The following is a 21,567-nucleotide window of genomic DNA, read 5'->3' as shown; positions in this document are numbered from 1 at the left end:
AAAAGTAAAAATAATTTTTCAAAAATGAGCCAAGATTTCCTTTCTTTCCAGTATCAAGTCCCTCCTTTGTCAAAGTATCTTTTATTCTCCTGTTGTAATTGTCATCTTGGAGGCTTATTGCCTCCATCTGCTCACCTAGCCTCCATACAATCTTTTCTAGGCTTAAATGTTTCCAGCCTCTGTGACTTACTGGTGAATAATCTCATCCTTCCTAGTTATGTCTGAACTCTAGCTGGCTGGTTCAATTCAGCTGTCTGGTCCAAAATGCCTCTCCAAGATGACCGATTCAAACTGGCTTCTCTCATGTTCTGACTGAATTGCTCTTCTTGGCTTCAAACTAACCCTAGCAATCTGTTCTAATCTTCTGGATCCTTACCATTCTCTGGGTTGTATTTCTTCACCTGTGTCTAGTTTGATTTCTCTATAAACTGTCTCTGTAAAACTGTCCTGGTACAACTGCTTCTCTTTCTCTCTCTCTCTCTCTCTCTCTCTCTCTCTCTCCCTCTCTCCTGCTCTCTTAAATTGCCTCTCTTTCCTCTCTGTTCACCTGAGAGTTAGGTGTATCCTGCCTCTTATTTTGTCAAATCTTTCTCTGATTTGTCACTTTTTCTGCTCCTCAATTAGACATCACTTTCAAACATGGTTGCTTTCTTCTACACACTAACTTTACCTTCATTATCTTGGATTAAAGGTGTGTACTAAGGGCATGTCTTCATTCTAGTTGGATCAAATAGACCTAGAAGGTCATTGGATGTGATCCCTTGCTAGAGAAGCCATATTTCTGGATTAAAATTATTCTCCTCCTTCAAGTCGTAAGTCCAAAACCTAGCCTTCCTCCCACAAAACTCCAGTCTGCCTCCCTTGAATGCAGAACTTCAGAACCCAGACTTCTCCACTCAGACCTAGAGGTCCAGACCTTAGACCTCCTCCCTCAGACCTAGGGTGCCAGACCTCAGATATCCTTCCTCAGATTTAGGGGCCATACCTACACTCGCCTCCCTCAGACCCAGAGATCCAGACCCCCGCTCACCTCCCTCAGGCCAGTGGATCCAGGTCCCATCTATCCTCTCTCAGACTCAAGTGTCTAGGTCCCTCCTCTCTAAGACTTAGGTGACCTTCCCTCTGTCATTCTCAAGTGGGCAGGTCCCATCACTTGTCCCTCAGACCAGAGATCCAGCCCCAATCTCTCTTCTCTCAAATTCAAGTGTCCAGGCCTCAACCACCTCCCTCAAAGTTAGGTGCCAGACCCAGCCCTTCCCTCTGTCAAGGTCCCACCCTCCTCTGTCAGATCATGGGTCTAGGCCCAGTCTCCTCTTCCCTCATGACAGGTCCCAACCTCCTACCACAAAAAAATAAAAAAATAAAAAAAATAAAATAAAAAAAAAGTCCTAATTCAGAGGCCTACTTGGTCACTTGGCTCAAATAGTCACATTCTTGCTACATTTTTATGGCTGAAGAACTACTTTTCTTGGGCCTCAGCGTTTTTGTTTAGGATAATGAAGACCTTTCATATTGGAATATAAGTTCTCAACAGACAGAGGTCTTTATCCATTCAACACATAGGGTCTGTGGAAACACATTCTCCTCTGTGGAAACCAAGGTCTTCCTCTTTTGCTTGAGCAGAGACAGAGAGCTATGGTGAAATGTCATGTTTTCTTTCTTCACCTTGTTCTTTTTTGTTGTTTGTTTATCTCCAGTAAGAATGGAAGTGTTAACTCCCCCCCCCCACAGACCCCCAGGGGAATGTCTAGGCACAGAGGTGTCTGTCTGGGATAGCTACCTTCCAGATACATGGAGCCAAACTTCCTTTAAACTTTCTTTATTTGGTGGTTTCTTAGGAAACTTAAAGGTCTAGGTGTTTCCCGGAATCTGGTGTCTGTGAGGAATGGCTCAGTGAGGCCCCATTGGCAGCACTGGGATCCAAGCCCTTCCAGTTCTTGGAAGTCAAGAGTAGACTGCTTGCCTTTCTGGGATCTGAGCCCATCCTGGGACCTCCTTGCCTCAAGTCTCACTTCTCTCACTCTCCACCCCTGCTACTGGAAGTCCCTTATCAAGTCTTGCTCAACTGAGCGGCAGTCACAGAGTTATGAGGTATGGGCCTCCCTGCTGCTGGCTCCTCTTCCTCCTCCCATCTTCTCCTATCACAATCCTCCTCCCTCTTCCTCTCTTGTTGTCATCCCTTCCCCTCATCTTTGTACCTCCCTTTCCTTCTGCCTGCCAGGGAAATCCCAGGATGTGTGGAATTGGTTCTTTCACAGGAGTACAGGCCAGGAGAGGCGGTGCAGCAGGCCAAAGAAAGATAAGAGAGAACAGAGGGAAACAGTGGGGAGTTGGGGGTGGGGAAAATGAAGAAAGAGAGAATAAGAATATATAGATGAGAATTAAAGCAAAGATAGATCAATAATCAAACACTCAAATAATAAAATGACGTAGGCAGACATTATGACACATACATCCTTCATTTCCTTTAGCTAGCACTTCCTAGATCAGAGAATTGGAAGCTGCAGAGTGAGTTCAAGGTCGGTCTGGGCTGCATAGGGAGAGAATGTCAGAAACAAAGGGGCATGCAGAAAGAAAAAAGAAAGAGTGAATAAATAGAGGATGGAAGGAATGGAGGGAGGGAGAAAGAGATAGGCAGAGGAATGGGAACACAAGGGTTAGAAGTTTAGAGAGACACAAACCTTACCCTTTCTCTTCTGTTTCTTTTCCCTCTCCCCTATTCAAACTTTTCATCCTGAGCACACTCAATCATTCAACACCTGTTATTCTACCACCTGTTCAGCACAGGAACTTGCCTAGGCTCTAAGGGCAGACCCTATGTGTTGAATGGATAAAGACCTCTGTCTGTTGAGAACTTATATTCCAATATGAAAGGTCTTCATTATCCTAAACAAAATGCTGAGTAATTGAGTCCATCCATTATATAGAAAGCTGACCAATGATGTGGGGGAAAAGGAAAAACAGAGAATTTGGAAACAGGATGTACAGGATACAAGCAGTTTCCATATTACACAGGGACTCCAAGTAAGCCATATTCCCTCCTTTATCAGGTATGTAGCACAATACCTAGGGAAAGCAACCTTAGGAAGGAAAGGTTAATATTGGTCATGGCTAATGGTACATGGTCCATAATGATGAGAAAAGTAATGCAGTTCTAATGACTCAACCCACCAGAGCAGGAGCTCATTAGATGGCTTGTTCATATATGGTGGATCAGGACAGAAAGACCTGGATCAGGATCAGGAAGAGACCTGGTTTTTAACACTCAAAGCCCTTCACCTACCCAGTGGCCAGGGTCTGCCAGCTAGACACAATGCCTAAAAGTTTCTAATTTTGAGTACACAAAGAGTTCACTGTGAGGGATGAGGGAGGGGGCTACAGTTGGGATACAAAGTGAATAAATTGTAATAAATTGAAAAAATAAGAAGAGTTCAATATGAGGTGACCTAGTTTCTTTTCTGTGATAAAACACTGACCAGAAGCAAAGTGAGAGAGGACAGATTTATCTATCTTATAATTTCAGGTCTATCATTAATGGAGGTCAGCACAGGAACTGAAGTAGGAGCTTAAAGAAGAAACAATGAAAGAATGCTACTTGGCTAGGTTACTTTGTGACCATGATTAGTGTTTTCTACAGCCCACAGTCATCTGCCTTGGGATACAATCCATAGTGGGCTTGGCCCTTCTATATCAGTCATCAGTAAAATTGTCTTTGTCAGACATGGCCACAAGCTATTTTGTTCTAGAAACTCTCTTCTCAAATAACTCTAGGCTGTGTGAAGTTGACAATTTACACTCCATAACAACTACTCAACCTTTAAAACAGTGCCACCAGGTGGTTACCAAATGTACAAACATATGATCTGTCAGTGATATCCCCCTCCATCTCTCCTGTTTCTTGGTTTCTGAATTTCTTCAAAGTATTTTCTTTCCAAGTCAGAACACTTAGTAGAGTAACTATCTAGCTAGACTCAAGCAATGAACAAAATGCAGACTTCTTCAAGTTATTCTTCGGTGTCCACTTTATACTCCTTTGTTCTCCAGGAAGGTGAAAGGTTATTGTTTTGCTGTGAAACTAGCTAATTGATGACACAATGTTAAAGTATTTAATTGCAGGTTTATTGGAAGCAGCCCTTGGAGGTTTTTCTGGTTCTAAAGATCGAGGCCAGGGAAGTCATTATGTAGGAGAGACAGAAAAGTCCACAGATGGAGAGGGGGAAGGGGAAGGGAGAGAGAGAGGAAAAGGAAGAGAGATTATGTTTGGATTATACAGTGAAGCCCAGCCCCTGGTCTGGAAAGTTCAGGATAGAGGACAGAGTATGCCAGCATGTCCTGTACAGGTAGTACAGGTGGCAGCTGAAGGATGATGGGAGAATTTGGAGGCACCTCTGTTGCTTATCCAAGTCAGAACAGAAGGTAGTTAAAAAGTATTTTACCTACACCTGGAGCTGTAGTTCGCTTAGTAAAGTGCTTTCTTAGCATGCACAATGCTCTGGAAAAAGCATGCACAAGCCAGTCATGCTAGCCATCATATGCCTGCAACCCTAGCACCTGAGAGGTGTAGCCGTGAGGACCAGGGGTTCATGGTCATCCTCAGCTATATTGTGAATTAGAGCCCAACCTGGGCCACAAGATATTAGGTTTCAGCCTGGGACAAACAGCTGAGGTGCCTACTTAACATACCAAAGTGGACCTGGCTGCCAGATTCTCCCCATTACACTTGGTCCCTCCTGGCTGGCACACTCCTTCCCCTGCCCTAAATTTCTCTAGCCTAGCAACTGGTCTGCCCTTCCCCCAGCTGTATTGCCCAAATAATCCATCCATTTTGGTTACCTGGTCTTTTCCTCTACTCTCTCTCTGGCCTCTTGGGCGCCGTATGTTGTTCCCCTCTGTCTCTCCTCCCTTTCCTACCTCCTCACCTGGCTCACAGTCATGTCGACTCTAGAGTCTCCCAGACATCTCTACCTGACTGCTCTCCCTATTACCCACAACCAACTTTCTCCTCAACCATACCTAGAAGCAGTCATGTTCCTTTTCTTTTTACTTCTTTTGTTCGTTTATGAGAGCTCCCGCCTCAAAATACCAAAAACCCCTTCCCTCAATTATCCAAGGAGCATAATTTTCAAGACTCATATTGAATACTTGAAACTATACGCAGTACTCAGTTCTACATGTCTACCACGGGCCGCATGATTTCTCTTTAGTACACCTGAATTGCTATTGTTGTGTGATCTTGGCCAAAAGGAGAAATGGGCAAGGGTGAAATAACTATTGTAATTCAAGTACAAGATATGGTAATAACTGATCCAATAACAAGATGGCTAAGTAACTAAGGGCTGGGTAGTGTATACAGTACGAATACCCTGGGACAAAGGAAAGTTCACATCCAGAACAGGACAAAACAGGACAGCATGAGAGCTCATTGTGCTACTTAGGAACAATCCAAAATTTAACTCATTATTGTCTGTGTCTGAGCCATCCTCTCAGTCTCCACAACCCTAAAGGATTGTACTCAGCAGCTCTGTCCATCCTCATTCATATTTACCTGGAGTTCCACCAGCTCCAAAACTTCAACTCTTTGCAAGCTCATATTCAGCCAGCAAACCCTAGCCTGAAATCAGTTCTGGAATCTCTGACATGGCTCCCCCACTGGCCAAGAACCCCTTCTCTCTCTGCCTACTTTTTAATTCACATAGACCCAGAGCTGATCCTTTATCTCCCCAGCTCCCAGCTCTCCTGTAGTTCCCTTGTAGTACCTCCAAGACAGAATACAGCCCTTGAGTCTGCCGTTCAAACCTCTGTATATTGTACATACTATAATCGTTTGATTTTTGCCATATATAAAGAATGATGTATTCTTGAATGTACAATTTAATCTTTTCCATGCTTTTCAAAAACACTTTTTATGGATTCTTTGTGAATGTTATATCATGAACCCAATCCTATTCATCTCCTTGTTCCTTTGTATCAAACCTCTGCTCTTGTAACCTTCTCCACAAAATAAATAAATAAATAAATAATAAAATAAAAACATCTCATTGTGGACACTCTAGTGTGTCACAATGTGTCCCACAGAATACCCTTTTGTTCACACATCTTTACTTGCAAATGTTCATTGCAATAAGTCATCGGTCTGGCTCAAGGACGCTGACTTCTGCTACACTATCAATACTGGATCCTCACCCAGACCCCTCTTAGTTATCCTGTTGTTGTCCTTTGTCATGGAGATCCTGCAGCTTTGGGTCTGCAGGACCAGCCCCTTCACAAACTCCAGCAGTTCATAGATGGTGTAGATGTTGGGGTGGGCCAACCAAAGCCCTGGATCTGGACCTAATACACCACACCACCAGGGAGAGCCTTCCAGTTCTGCCTAGGCTAGTTGGCCTGATGCTTCACCCTGCAAGGAGCAGGAGCAGCTAGCTCTCCAACTCTTGTGCCCTCAGGGGCCAGCTCTATAGTGTTTCCCATGGGTGATGCAGGACCACTTTCTCCAGAGTGCTGCAGCAGGCAAGGGGTGGGGCCAGCTCTCCCACTGGAGCAGAGGGAAGGTATCTCTCCCTTGCCTATGCCACCACACAACAGATGAGGTATTTGCTGTCCAGGCTAAGAACAGAACTGGCTCCTCCAAATGCTGCAGCTTTCGAGGGGTGAAGCCAGTTCTGTATACTCACTACAGCACCTGGCAAGACCAAGAGGCAAGGCCAGCTCTGCACAGCATGCATGGATACCAACTTGGACTCCAGGGGCAGGCCAGATCAGGAAAGTCCCCAAGGACTTAGGTGGTAATAGGAGCCACACACTGACCCTTGCTGTTGCAAGGCCATGGACTCAGATTTGGTCCCCATTGGTAGCACAAGCTTGTGCTTCACCATGTCCTCAAGCTGTAGAGCAGGCTACTCACATCAGGCTGTTCCTCTCCATCCTCTCATCTCCAGTTCTGACTCTATTCACAGTGCTCAAATTATTCTTCTTCTCTTTCTCTCCCATCTATCCCCCACATACTTGCTTCATAGTGGCTCCCGCTGTGGGAAGGCCTCTGGGTGTCTTTTGCCTGACTGCACCTCATGGGTCTGTTTTCAGATTTTTATTTTGTTTATTTTAGTGATTGCAGGAGTCTGTTCTCTCCCCCTACCATGTGGGTTCTGGAGAGTGAATTCAGGTTTTCAGGCTCACTGGAAAGTGTCTTTACACACTTAACTATCTCATCTAACTCCATTTATTTATTTTTGCAAAAGACAGAATCTGATGTAACCCAGGACGATATTAAGTTCATTTTGTCGTCTAAGACAACCATGAACTTCTGACACTCCAGCTTCCATTTCCCAAGTGCTGAGACTGCAGGCATGAACCACCATACCCAGGGTACATAGTGCTAAAGATCAAACACACAGTCTAATGCATGCTAGACAATCATTCTACCAACTGAGCTACATCCTCACCCTGTATATATAAGTTTTGATTTCAATTAAAAGTTATTTTAAAGATTTATTTATTTAGTTCACCTCTGTTTTGCTTGCATATAGGCTGCGCATAATGTACATGCCGTACACAAAGAGGTTCAGAAGAGGGAATCAGATCCACTGGACCTGAAGTCAGGCAATTGTGAGCTGCCATGGAAATGCTGGAAACTGAACCCAGGTCCTCTGAAAGAGCAGCAAGTACTATTACCACTGAATCATCTCTACAGCCACTCCTACCCCAATTTTTAAAAGAATTATTTTATTTTTATGTGTAGGTTGTCTGTGTGCCGATGTCCACAGAGGACAGAAGAAGGCATCAGAAACCCCGGAGCTGGAGCTACAGGCAGTTGTAGAGGAACTGACAGGAGTCCTTGGACAAGGTCCTCTACAAAAGCATCAAGAGCTCATTATCACTAAGCCATCTGTCCATCCTCTCAAATCATTTAAAGTAATTTTGCCTTTATCTGTGTCATTACTGACCTCACTTCCCAACTCCTTCCTGCTTCCACAGCACCATTCAGTGTGGGTTTGCAAACATTCTTCGCCTTGAATACCTTTCTCCTTCTTCACTTTCCACACTTCTAACTCATCAGTCGGGAGCATCTCCTCCAGGAAGCCCTTCCTGCCTTTCCCTTGGGTCAAACCATTACTCTACCAGTGCCCAATCCTCTATTTACACAGCTGTCTCCTCTATCCCATTGGCATCTCCTCAGAGGCAGGGCCCCCTCCTGAGTCATTTCTGTGTGCCTGGCATCACTTAGTCCAGGGCTCCACCCATCACCAACTCAAGAGGTGTCTCATAATGAATACATGCTTTTCCTCTGCTTCTCCATTTTGGGCTATCACCCTTACCCTTCTCTCCTGTCCACATGATTAAGTTAAATGATGATCCTATCTGAAGGGTACTGTAGACTCGGACAGGCACTAGTTATAAGCCACCATTGGAGGGGGAGAGGAATCTGGGAAAGTGTGCTCAGCTTTTTCTGTCCTTGTCATCTTGTCTTTGCTGCATTCAGTCTGGTCAGCTGTGCTTGCAAGGAATTATAAAAGACTGGACACTGTGGCTGACAGAGGATGGTTAGGTCTGTACTTGATTTCTAAGAGAGAAGGGCTAATGTCTTACTGAGTCTAAAGGTTGAGTCTGAATACTGGACCTCCAGGTCTGAAGGAGGAAGGCTGGGGTCTGAAATTCTGGGTCTGAAGGAAGAAAGCTAGAATCTCTTCTGTGCCCCTGAATCTAACAGAAGAGGACTAAGGACTGGACACCTGGGTCTGAAGGAAGAGTCTGTGACCTGGTCTCTGATGTCCTGGCAGAGAAAACCCCTGGGGTTTGGAGTACTGGTCCGTCTCTCACGAACTCTGGTTTTAGAAACATCTGGTTTTATACAGCTGCTCCACCCAGTAAGGGCGGTGTTGAAGCTCAGTAGTCAAATGCCCAGCTCTTGGGTGGAGCTTGGGCTATCCCCTTCTAACCACAGGAACTCCCCTTATCCTCTGCTCTGGGCTTGCCTCCATTATCCTGACACAGCCAAACACTAGGCATCACAGGCTCCCAGCAATAGCGTCAGACACAGCCTGCCCAGCCCTGATGGGTGGGTGGTGCCCAGGTTCCCACCGCCAGAGACCTTTTTCCCATTGGCCAGGGTTGAGCAAAGGCCCAACTTCCTACTGCACCTACACCTCTCCCGGCTCTGTCCAGGACGGTGCTCAATGGGTAGAAGAGAAAGGAAAAAACTGAGAAATGAGACCTAAAAGTCAGACTGGAAGGGGCGAGTGAGAGAGTATCACAAAGAGACAGGCAGGCTGGCAGGCAGATGACAGCTAGAGACACAGACAGATAGCGGTATAGATAGATGATTGCAGATCCGTAGTCGATGAGAGATGATAATTGATAATAGACATAAAATGGGGGGGGGGAGAAGAAAGAGAGGAAGAAATGGGAATACAGATGGGTAGAGAAATAGAGTCAGGGCACCAAGCTCAAAATGAGAGAAAAAAAAAAAGAATCTAAGTTTTATCAGGGTCCCTCTCATAGGAGGATGCAGAAAGAGACAGTTACTGAGTAGACTGGACACTGCCCATCAATGGGCAGTGAGAGGAATCTTGAGAAAGATAGTCTTAGAGTGAAAAGAAAAACTTACAAAAAGAATATAAAACAGGGCTTTGGGCCCCGAAAAGCTGGGGTATACACACCTGGGAAGCTCATCTCTTCCCAGCTGTGTTCTCACCCAGTCTTCATGCTGTGTATCAGAGCACTGACCGCAGGCCACACTCTGGAGTCACTGAAGAGTCTCAGAAGACAAATTCCAGTATCCCTGCCCTCAACCGCAGCCGCTTGTCATGAACGTGTGTGCCCATGTACTGCTTTCCCCACCCCAGACATCAGCCCAGAAAAGAGCAGACAGCTCTGTCTGTAGCTCTAGGCTGCTATAAAACACATGCCAGCAACACAGGCACACCCACAGACATGCATGTGTGAACACTTTATCTTTCTGCCAGTTGCTGAGATATGTTCCTGGGGGGAACCCATTTGTAGTAAGTCTCGGGAGAGAAAGGGTGGGATATGGGGAGATGAGGGTAAGTGAAGAAGAGGTAATGAGGTGTGGGGGCAGGGTAGGGGGATAGAGAGATGGGGGTTGGTGATAGAAAGGAGTAAGACAAATGGGGAGAGATGGAAACCGAAATACAGACAAAATATAGGGGAGGCAGCTGAGGGAGATGGGAAAGACAGAATTGGGAAAAAGTTGGGAGGGAATATACAGATGGGACAAAGGAAAGATAAAAGTGAAATTGTGAATGCAGGAGAGAAGGAGAGAAAGAGAAAACAGAGTAGAAGAGCTGGGGAAGAAAGGGGTGTGAAGGGCCAGTTTGAAGGGATGGGAAGGGAGGTCCTATCTGGCGAGGGGGATGAGGATAATGTCGGGAATTGAAGAGGGTGGAGTCATAGGGTTGTCTGACCTCAGAGCCCCTGGACAGGCTTTTCTGACGTCAGCCCTCCTCCACCCCCGCAATATGTTGGTCTTCAAATGGGCCCCCCTCCAGCTAGCTTCAGACACACTCGGATTGCAGAGCAGGTCGGAGAGGAGAGGAGAGATTCCAGGAGGACCCACAGCAATGAGACAGGTGTGTGTGTGTGTGTGTCCGTGTATGTGTGTGGGGGGGGGGATTTGGCTGCCATGAAGGGTAATTACTACCACATGTGTGACCATGTATATTGGAGACTAGTGAGAATATGCTTGTATGAGTGACAAATTCATGTGTATTGATATGTGTTCAGTATATACATTAGATGGAGTGTGAGTTTCCATCTCTGTGCTCATTGTCATACGGTTTATCATCCATATACATCTATGATTCTATAAATGAATGTTGATGTCCCTAGGAGGGAAAGAAAATTTTGCGCGTATGTAACACATGTATCCGGGTTTTGATTCTATGGCTTCAGAATCTAATTTGTTGAACTACCTTCAGTCACCAATACTCAGCCTCTCTTGACTTGTAAAAATAGCAATTTCGTATGGTCGGGTTCATTTTAAACGTTCAGTATTTCTTCTGAAACCTGTTTCTGTTCTTTTACTCCTTGGTGGCTGTCTGGCTGTTTATTGACACACTGTTATATATTCTTGGTGTTGTTTCTTTCTGATCCTGAGGCCTTGTGTCCTTAGGTCCCCTGAATGACCACCTCAGGACCTCTGTGGTCACCTTGTGGAACATGGTGCTTTCAGTTGTGTGGCTCCTAATGTTGTCAGAACAGCAATAGGTGAAGATGTCCATATTGCTGGCATCAAAAACTTTCTTTTAAGCTGAGCCATTTCAGGTACCTGGCAGGGCTGTGTTTGAGGGGGGAAAAAAGACAGGAATGAGTCTAAAAGAAAGCATAATTGTTACTGAGTATGTAAAAGTTCTGTCTCAAGTTGGGTATCACCTACCTGAGGTCTCAGATACTTGGCAGGCTGAGACAAAAGGATGCTTGAATCTAGGAGTTTGAGGCCAGTCTAGGCAATACAGGGTTTCTTCTTTTAAACCCTAACTCTCCTCTACTGTTCAGAAACATAAACTAAATTGAAATATACTGTTTTTAAATCCTTTTGAAAAAGTAGAGTGCCCCCCCCCAAAAAAAAACAGACTCTGGGGATAAAGATACTTACTGCTTAGCCTGACAATGTGAATTTGGTCTCCAAGACCCGTATAGTGGAAAGACAGGATCTATTCTTATAATTGTCCTCCTATCTACACACACATAGTGGCACATGCACTATGAAATGTCCATCCTGCACATACACACAAAATAAACAAATAAAGAAGTGTAATTTTTAAAGGAAAAAGAAAACAAATTAATTTTGGTAATTTATTTGCTCCAATCCAGCGTGTGAGATGACTATCAACTTTCCTACCAAACAGCGGACGGTAACATTCACGTACTGGAGAACATTACTTTCTTTGCCCAAACTATTCAACCTTGGTATTCTACTGTAGAATCAGAAAAGACAGTGGGTAAATGAGGAGTGTGTTGTTGTGGCCTCATGCTTATGTTAGGGACACCGGAGTTTTGAACTGAACTTTCCTACTGTGTAAACTATTTTTGTTTCCCTTTTAGCTTTAAAAAATGCAAATGTAAAAAGATCTTAATTCATAAGTTGTAATGGGAATTAGTTTACTAACCATTATCATATACTTAAAAGTATGATTGTTTGGGGCTGATGAGATGGCTTAGTGAGCATGGTACTTGCTGATAAATCTGATTACCTCAGTTTGTTCCCCGACATGGTAGAAGGAAAGAACTGATTTCTGACTTCCACTCATATACCATGGCATGTGTGCATGCACATACACAAAATGAATAAACAAACAAACAAATGCTTTTGGAACAGGATTGTTTTAGGGACTAGAGATGTATCTCAGCTGGTAGAGAGATCGCTCAGCATGCACAAAGCCCCAGGTTCAATCTCAGCACCAAATAAACTGAGAGTGGTGGCTTACTTCTGTCATCACTCAGGAGTCAGAAGGACGAGGAATCCTAGGCCATTTTCAGACACAAAGAGAAGTCAAGGCCGTGTAACCTTGTATCTAGAAAACAAAGTGATCATTTCAATATTTTACCAACACAAAATATTAATGAGGTCTCTTGAGGTTGTAAAAACATTGTATATGGAAAATAATTTATCTGGGGTTAGATTTTTGTATTTTTAAAAATTATTGCAGTTTATTTACTTTACACCCCAAGGGTGCCCCCTCCCTCCTCTCCTCCCAGTACCCTTGATGCCCCCTTCCATTCCCCCTTTCCCCCAGAAAGGAGAGCTTTCTACCCCCTCCCCCATATCAATTCTTCCCAACACTTCAAGTCACATCAGGACTGAGGATATTCTCACCCCTGAGGCCAGACAACATAGCACTGCCTGGGGAAAGTGATCCAAAAGCTGGCAATAGAGTCCATGTTCTAAACAGCCCCTATCCACTAAATCTCCAGGCACCCCATATGAAGACCAAGCAGCCCATCGGCCACATATGTGTAGGGGCCTAGGTCCAGACCATGCATGCTCCTTAGTTGATGTCTCAGTCTCTGTAAGACCCCGTGGGTCTGGGTTAGTTGTCTCTATTGGTCTTCTTGTGAGGTTCCTGTCCCCTCCAGGTCCTTCCATCTTTCCCTCAACTCTCCCAGAGGACCCCTGGAGCCCCACCCCATGCTTGAATGCAAGTCCCAGCATCTGTCCTGAACTGCTGCTGGCTGGAGCCTCCCAGAGGACAGTAAAGTTAGGCTCTTGTCCGCAAGCACAGCAGAGCATCATTAATAGTGTCAGGGGCTGACTCTCTCCTGTGTCAGGGTGGGTCTCAGGTTGGGCCAGTTATTGGTTGGGCATTCCCTCAATCTTTGTTCCCTCTTTATCCACACTTCTTATGAGCAGGATATTATAGGGATCAAAGGTGGTTTTTTTTTGGGGGGGGGGTTGTTGTTTCCCTCCCTCCACTAGTCCTGCCTGGCTAGGAAGTGGTCACTTCAGGCTTTATGTCCCCGACCCTGTTAGGAGTCTCAACCTTGAGTCATATATCACACTTGCTCAAAAGTTTTTGCTTAAAATTTTTTCAATAACTGAATGGGAAAAAAAGGAGTATTTGTCTTAATTTCTGTATCTAAATTATGTATTCATATATATGAAGTGCTGGATAGAGATTGAATCGAGGGTCTTATGCATGCTTGGCAAATGTTCCACCACTGAGCTTTACAACCACCATCTTTTTTCATTTTTTTAAACATTTATGTGTGTATGTGTTTGCTCAAATACGTGTTGTCAGAGGACAACTTGCAAGAGTCTGTTCTTTCCTTCCTCCATGTGAGGTTTGGGGATCAAATTGAGAGCCGCAGGCTTGGTAGCAAGTACCTTTATCTACTAAGTCATCTTGCTGACTTCTTTTTTTTTATTTTGAGAGGGTTTCACTAAGTCAATCAGGCTGTCCTTGAACTTGAGATCCTTTTATATCATTCCACGTCAAAAGTAGCCAGGATGTCAGGCCTACATTACCAGGCCTATCATTTTAATGCCTATGTGTGTTTGTTGGGTATGTGTGTGCTTAGCTGCACCTACTCTTGTGGAGGTCAGAGGTCAACATTGATGTCTTCCTCTATCTCTTCTCCCCACCCTCAATTTTTTTAAGAGAGGGTTTCCAGTGAACCTGCAGGTCACAATCTCAGCTACAATGACTGGCCAGCAAGGGCCAGGCATATGCCTGTCTGCCTCCCTGGTGCTGGAATTACAGACGGATGCTTAGCTTCTTTGTGTATGCTGAACCATCTCCTCAACCTGTTAGTATTAAAGCTAAAATCAGGGTTAGAAACTCACACACAGGTCATACTGGCTGCATTTCAGCTGTGGTCCATGTTGACTGCACTGCATTGATGCCTTAACCCACAAGTTAGTTCGGAAGGAAAGAGCTGGTAGCCTAAAGCAGAGGAAGCATGAGAGCCAGACTGTCTGTGTTAGAACCCTAAGTCCTCTGCTTACTACTTGAGTGACCTTTGGAGAAAGAACTCATCTCTTTGGGACATAGCAATAAGACCCGTCGGGTTTCTGTAGAACCGTGTCTAGTTGTGGAAATTGCTATTCACCCATTTTATGGATGAGAAGACAGAGACCCTTTGCAGCCTCCACAGACAAGCAAATGCACAAGGTGCTGCCAAATAACTGGACAATGGAAAAGGGGCACAGGCCAAGCCTCTGGGAATTCAGAGGTGCAATTCTGCCACCTGTGGCTGCTCATCTGTCACAAGCTTCCGACTACCATCAGTCATGCCATCTATACCATGACTGCAAATGCTCACTGGGGCCCCTCCTGAGAGGAGAAACCAGCATAGAAGGACTGATTAGTGACTGTAATCCTGGGTTCAAGCCCCGTAATCTCAGGTGTAACCTCAAGCTGTTGCATTTCTGTGACGGTGGCTCTACCTGGAAAATGGGAGTGATGAAAGTACTTACGTAGGGTTGAAAAGTAGTTCAGTTGGTAGAGTACTTACCTAGTACTGCTCCATCTCCAGCACTACATAAACGGGGCATGGTGGTGCATGCCTTTCATCCCAGCACTCCAGAAGTTGAGAGAGGAGGATCGGAAGTTCAAAGTCATCCTTGGCTACATGTAGGCCAGGCTCCAAAATAAGCAAGTCATAGAAAAGAGTTAAAACGGCACTTGATACACATTTTGTATTAACTATTTAGTACATGTGTTTTAGTACATGTATTTAGTATTTGTGTTTTGACACAGAGAAGCTTTTGTTTGTGATGTTATTCTTAACTTTTATTCATTTTTCTAATCTTTAAAATTACTTTTTGGAGGAGGGCAGGCCAAAGCATATGTTTTAATGGGAGAACATCAAGTTGATTTTTGTCTTGCAATCCTGTGAGTTCCAAGGATCAAACTCAGTTGTCAAACTTGGAGGCAGGCACCTTTAACCCACTGAGCGACTAACAAAAACAGAGGGACAGCCTGGGGAGTTGAATTGTGTAATCCTTGTGTATGTAAGAGATGCTAAAACTGGGGGAGAGGGAGGCCTAATAACTTACTTTAAAAAAACACCAAGTAAAAGCCTGGTTTGGTGGCTCTAAACTGCACTCAAGAGGCTGAGGTTGGAGCATTATTGGCCAGCCTCGACCAGGTGGGGATACATAGACCCTTTCTCCTAAAAGGGGGTTGGGTAATAAAATCAGGAATTAAGCCAATAGACACAATTACTTCAAATGTGGTGTTCTGGCTATCTTCATAAGAAGTCCTACGTTACTAGTCTTTGCAGTTAAAAGCACTTGCTGTCCTTGCAGAGGTCCTGAGTTTTGTTCCTGAGACCAAATGACATCACAATTGCCTGTAACTCCAACTCCCAGGCATTCAGTGCCCTCTTTTGGCTTTCATGTGCACCAGACACATGGTGCACAGACATACATGCAGACAAAAGACCTAAAATAAAAATAAACAAATCCACCTTTTAAAATATAAAATATACCATTGAAAAGTTCTGGGGTGTCACCATCCAATTTAGACGGGAGATTACCAGAAGTAAGATCAAACCCAGGAGGCCCTCATTGCTGATCCTTCTCCTTGACATCCCACAGGACGTGCCAAAGCCCTCAGAAGCAGCTCAACGCTGCTCCGGCCTGGCCAGGCGGATACTCACCATCACCTTCGCCCTGCTCATCCTGGGCCTCATGACCTGGGCCTATGCTGCAGGTGTACCTTTGGCTTCCGATCCCTATGGCCTCCTGGCCTTTGGCCTCTACGGGGCGTTCCTCAGTGCTCACCTAGTGGCGCAGAGCCTCTTCGCTTACCTGGAGCACCGGAGGGTGGCGGTGGCTGCGCGGCGGGCCAGAGCAAAAGGACCCCTGGATGCCGCCACTGCACGCAGCGTGGCGCTCACCATCTCCGCCTACCAGGAGGATCCCGCGTACCTGCGCCAGTGCTTGACCTCGGCGCGAGCCCTGCTTTACCCGCGCTCGCGACTGCGCGTCCTTATGGTGGTAGACGGCAACCGTGCCGAGGATCTGTACATGGTGGACATGTTCCGAGAAGTCTTCGCAGATGAGGACCCTGCAACCTACGTGTGGGATGGCAACTACCATCAGCCCTGGGAGCCGGCGGAAGCGGAAAGCACAGTGGGTGAGGGCGTCTACCGTGAGGTGGAGGCAGAGGATCCCGGGCGGCTGATGGTGGAAGCCTTGGTGAGGACGCACAGGTGTGTGTGCGTGGCACAGCGCTGGGGCGGCAAGCGCGAGGTCATGTACACGGCTTTCAAGGCACTGGGCGACTCCGTGGACTACGTGCAGGTGAGTGCAAGGTTCCCCTGTGCCGCTTGTGTGCGGTATCACATCCTCTTGCTTCAGAAAGAGCAGGATGCGTCCAGGGCCTTGGAAGGTGGAGGCAAGAGGATCAGAAGTTCAAAGTCAGGCTTTGAACTTTGAAACAGGACACTGTTTCAAACAGACTTGAAACCCCTTACTGTCTTTATTCATTCAGCGAAGAGATTTTTCTATAGTTAATGTATGCTTTTATCCATCCTCCAAAAGACCATTCATTCATTTCTTCGATGAGGAGAGGAGTCAATCCTGTTGTCACTTGTGTGTGTGTGTGTGTGTGTGTGTGTGTGTGTGTGTGTGTACTGGGGAGTTCTCAGAAAGACATCCTGTTCTATCACTCTACCCCTCCCTCATTTCCTTGAGACAGGCCCTTTCACTGAACTTAGAGTTAGGTAGGCAGTCAGAAAGCCCCACTGATCCTCTTGTACACACACACACACACACACACACACACACACACCACGGCACTATGTTACAAGCAGGCACATGTAGTCACACCTAGCTTTTTACATGGATACTGAGGATTCAAATCTGGGTCCTCAAGCTTGCACCGGCACTTTTATCCTCCTAGCTATCTCCCTAGTCTTAATAATTTCTTCTTTCACCACTTAACACATATTGAGACAGAAACTCCATCTCATCAGTTCACTCATTCATTCATCAACCATTGATGAACTGACTTAATATGGAGATTTAGTCAATCTTATCCATACTTTTGATACAATGAGTCCTCCTTTTTTCATGCTTTGGTGCGATTCTCTTTCATTCAATGGTATATGCCTCTACCTACACACCCAATTCACTTTGTTCTCGGGTCTGCCTAAATCCAACATATATCAGACATGACTCAAACACCAGGTCAATGCTGATGACAAAAATTCACTGTAACCAAGCTGCTACTGGTCAATCTGTTGTGCTGCTACTGGATGCAGAACAGGCACTCAGGAGCTGAACTCTGACCCTGAAGAGACATTGTACAGCATATTTAAAAGATAAAAGCGTGGAGCAAGGGGGAGCAGGGTGGGCTGTAGCACTGTCCAATCATAATATTTTGACATAATGGGTTGAGCTAGGGAGTTTCCATCAATGAGGATAAGAGTAGGTCCCTGGGCCTGGGAACATAAATGTGCTTGACCTGCCCTAAGATGGAGAAGTTGTCCCTGAGATGCCTGGACTTAGAAAACTGTTTCCTTACAAGCTGTCCCTGAGATGTCTGGATTCAGACAACTGTTTCTTTACAGTAGAAACTGTTCAGGCTATTGAAGTCCCAAGTTTCCCAAGAGCCTGGGACTTTGAACTTAATTTCTCCCTGTGATTAAATGGAGTCTGAAAACAAAATGGTAGTACCTAGAATAATTTTTTTTTGCTCGTTTCCAACATCTCCATCCATTTGCATGCTTGTTGCTATGACAAAACAACCAGACAAGAGCTTCTTAAAGAATAAAGTGTTTATTTCAGTTCACAGTTTGAGGAGACAGTCCATCATGAAGGGGAGGAATGGATTCAGGAGCTTGAGAAAGCTGACCACATTGCTCCTGCAGACAGCAATCAGAAAGAGAAAAGGAAGTGAGACCCACCAGCTGGTTCCCCATGATCCACTTTCTCCATCAAGGCTCCATTTCCTAAAAGTTATGTAACCTTCCAAAACACCACCACCAGCTATGAGACCAAGTGTTCAAAAACATGTACCTATGGGGGACATTTCACATACCAATCACAGCAACACTGAATGAAGAAAACCATTCCCTTCTTTCATTCATGCAGCCATGAAGACAAAAGGAAACTCTCCATTTGATTATACATTCATTCATCCATGCAAATATGTTTTTATTTAATACAAAGATTCATTCACTTAATCACTCACCCACTAACCTATCCAGGCATTTGATATAATAATGTTAATTACTTTCTACATGCAGTATGGAATTTCTTTCCTTCACCCTTCTATCCAGCCATGTATCCATATATCTACTGTGGATCTCATCCACTCATTCATTCACTTACCCCTTTTGTATAGGGGTTTGTTCTCTCTCCCCTTTCTTTTTTTCCCTCTGTCTACTTTCCTTTTCCTCCTTTCAATGTTGAGATTTTTCTCATCCATCTATGAAATCTATTCATCCATTCCCTATGCTCATTCACTAATATTCTACTATCTTAGTTTTATTTTATTTTTTCATGTTACTGTGAGAAAATACTGATAAAAACACCCTAAGGGAGAAAGGACTTATTTTGGACCATAGTTCAAGGTATATTTCTTTATGGAAGGGAAGTCAAGGCAGAAAGAGCTTGAATTAGCTGGTCATATTGCATCTACAGTCAGGATGAATGTTTGTGTTCAACTCACTTTCTCCTTATATAATCCAGGATCCCAGCCCAGGGAATGGTTTAAACAGCAAGGCCTTCCAAGTACTGGCCCTATGTAGGGTTCTGCTCTGATCTGGGCCCCTTCCTCTTCACAGGTATGTGACTCAGACACAAGATTAGACCCCATGGCACTACTGGAGCTTGTGCAAGTGTTGGATGAAGATCCCCGGGTAGGAGCTGTTGGAGGAGACGTGAGGATCCTTAACCCTCTGGACTCCTGGGTCAGCTTCTTGAGCAGCCTGCGATACTGGGTAGCCTTCAATGTGGAGAGAGCTTGTCAGAGCTACTTCCACTGTGTGTCCTGTATCAGTGGTCCTCTGGGTGAGTGAAAACAGGCTTTGGAGGGCTTGTGGTCAGGTAACGAGGGAGAGAGAGAGGTAGAGGCAAGGTAAAGTTGAGGACAAAGATAGGGCTGAGGAAGTTGCTATAAAAGGGCTTGTGGAAGAGAGTGAGATGAGGTTGGGGAGGAGATGGGGTTGAACAGGGCACTGAGAAGGCCATGGCATTGTAGGGGGAGTGATGACTTTACAGTGCATAGTCAGGTAACAGACACAGTGGAATGGGCAGGGAGTTGATACTAAGACTGGGGCTCTTTGGGAGATGGGGAGGGACAAGCTGAGAATAGTCAGAGATAGTGGGAAGCAGATGTGTTGAACACAAACTTGACCTCATCAGGGGCTGATGTTTGTGTACCTCCCACTCTACCTAGGTCTGTACAGGAATAACCTCTTGCAGCAATTCCTGGAGGCCTGGTACAACCAGAAGTTTCTGGGCACGCACTGCACTTTTGGGGACGACAGGCACCTCACCAACCGCATGCTTAGCATGGGCTATGCTACCAAGTAAGTTGAAGGGACCAGCCTGATGGTCAAGTGTGTGAGGACACCAGTGAGTGTCCCTGAATGAGAGAGACAGAGGGACAGACACAGAGAGAGGCAGAGGATAAATATCACATGAGGTGGGGGAGCCATGTGCATTCAGGCAATGGCCTTCAAAGAGTTTGATATTAGGAGACAAACTGGAGATACTCTAAAGGTTGTGAAGTGTTTTCATGAAAGCTTTTCACTAAATGGTCGTCACCAAGCAAGGCAAGGTAAGGGTGTTCAGACACATAGACTGAACAAGGTGGGCTGGGTAAGTGGGTTGTACTATGGAAACGGTGCCAGCATGGTCCACCCCCCAAAAAAAAAAAGAGGCACCTGTCATTGGAGGAGAGTGCTTTAGAGGCACAGCAGTAGGCAAAGATTGCATAAATCCCTTCTTGCTTTGAGAGGACAATATATCTATCAGGTATGGTAACGTATATAGTATGTTTCATGACTTTTCCTAGGGAAGTGGTGTTTCAATTTTTGTTTCTGCCACAAAGACGTCCTTGACCAAAAGCATCCTGAGGGAGGGACTGTTTATTTGGCTTATAATTCCAGATCACAGTACATCACTGAAAGCCAGGGCAGGAACTCAGGCAGCCAGTTATGTCACATCTATGTTCAAAAGCAGAGAGAAATTAATAGAACTTGGCATGCTTTTGCTTAGTATTTAGTTAGCTTTCTCTACTCTTAGACGATTCAGCGCCGGCCCTGTAAACAATCAAGATGATTCCCCACAGACATGCCTGCAGGCCAACTTGATCTAGACAGCTCCTCAATGAAAGCTTTCTTCTCAAAAGAAAAAATTCTAGGTTATGGCAAGGTGACAGTTAAAACTAACTAGCACAGATGTAGACAAACATCCATTCACCCTAGTTAGGACACAAATGACAGATCAAAACAAAGACTAGTTTTGATGTTGCCTTTGATGTTGGTGCTGGCCATCTGTGACTTTCCTTAATTAGGATTCTATGTAACCTGCATGGGTGTGGCTATGCCACACAGGAAGAGATTAATGGTTTCTGCTTCAGCTACAGGAAGGGGTCCAACTGCTCTTTTTAGAACTCCTTACACAGAGACTAACCTGGGTAGCAGCCAGTCTTGTCTTGTTCCTCATGGCAGGCCCTGCCAATTTAGTCAGCACTTAGTCATGTCACTGATGGTGTTAGTTAGTGTCAGTGACTATGCTATTAGTCATGTCTCTAGTAACGGTGTTAGTCACAGTAAAAACAACAGTCGCTCACCTCACATTGATTGAGCAATTACTCAAAACTGCTTGGCATTTCAATCTTTATGCAATACCCACTGCTGTAAATATGAAATCATGATATTGGTCCATAGAAAGAATGCTGAGGAGGCTGGAGAGATGGTTTATTAGTTAAGAGGGCCTCTTCCAGAGGACTGGAATTTTATCACCCACACTGGGGGCTCACAATTTCGTCTAACTCCATCTCCAGGGAACCGGAGATACTCTCCTGGCTTCCTTGTATATTGATATGCATGGGCTCTCTGGTTCTATCTCTCTATCTTGCCTGTGTGATTCCC

At 45.1% G+C, this 21,567-nt stretch overlaps 2 protein-coding genes and 1 long non-coding RNA gene across 24 annotated transcripts in view; 1 reads left to right on the top strand and 2 right to left on the bottom strand.

Moving 5' to 3' along the window:
* Positions 1 to 21,567, top strand: part of Has1 (hyaluronan synthase 1) — a 48,249-nt gene that overhangs the window by 25,113 nt on the left and 1,569 nt on the right. For 2 of the 3 annotated variants that reach the window (XM_060366768.1, XM_021661036.2), the window contains exons 3-5: positions 16,055 to 16,762; positions 19,252 to 19,477; positions 19,866 to 19,998. In XM_060366768.1, the coding sequence (XP_060222751.1) occupies positions 16,055 to 16,762; positions 19,252 to 19,477; positions 19,866 to 19,998 (1,067 nt within the window). Of the gene's footprint in view, positions 1 to 10,193; positions 10,584 to 16,054; positions 16,763 to 19,251; positions 19,478 to 19,865; positions 19,999 to 21,567 lie in introns of those variants that run through there. The other variant, XM_021661037.2, reaches the window with a different exon arrangement.
* LOC110563832 (uncharacterized) lies at positions 10,578 to 12,657 on the bottom strand. Its single transcript, XR_002477304.2, has 4 exons — positions 12,441 to 12,657; positions 11,609 to 11,731; positions 11,390 to 11,500; positions 10,578 to 11,290 (listed from the first exon to the last, which is right to left on the bottom strand). It is a non-coding gene; the product is annotated as an uncharacterized LOC110563832 (long non-coding RNA).
* Spaca6 (sperm acrosome associated 6) overlaps positions 16,711 to 21,567 on the bottom strand; it is a 27,857-nt gene continuing 23,000 nt past the window's right edge. For 19 of the 20 annotated variants that reach the window (XM_060366787.1, XM_060366782.1, XM_060366776.1 and 16 more), the window contains one exon: positions 18,223 to 18,327. Coding sequence is in view for 2 of the 20 variants with exons in the window: in XM_060366772.1 (XP_060222755.1) it covers positions 18,252 to 18,327 (76 nt within the window). In the remaining 18 variants the exon portion in view is untranslated. Of the gene's footprint in view, positions 16,843 to 18,222; positions 18,328 to 21,567 lie in introns of those variants that run through there. The other variant, XM_060366770.1, reaches the window with a different exon arrangement.

The sequence above is a fragment of the Meriones unguiculatus genome, chromosome 14 (assembly GCF_030254825.1).
Source record: "Meriones unguiculatus strain TT.TT164.6M chromosome 14, Bangor_MerUng_6.1, whole genome shotgun sequence".
Classification (NCBI taxonomy): Eukaryota; Metazoa; Chordata; class Mammalia; order Rodentia; family Muridae; genus Meriones; species Meriones unguiculatus.
This window is presented reverse-complemented; position numbering and strand designations above follow the sequence as displayed.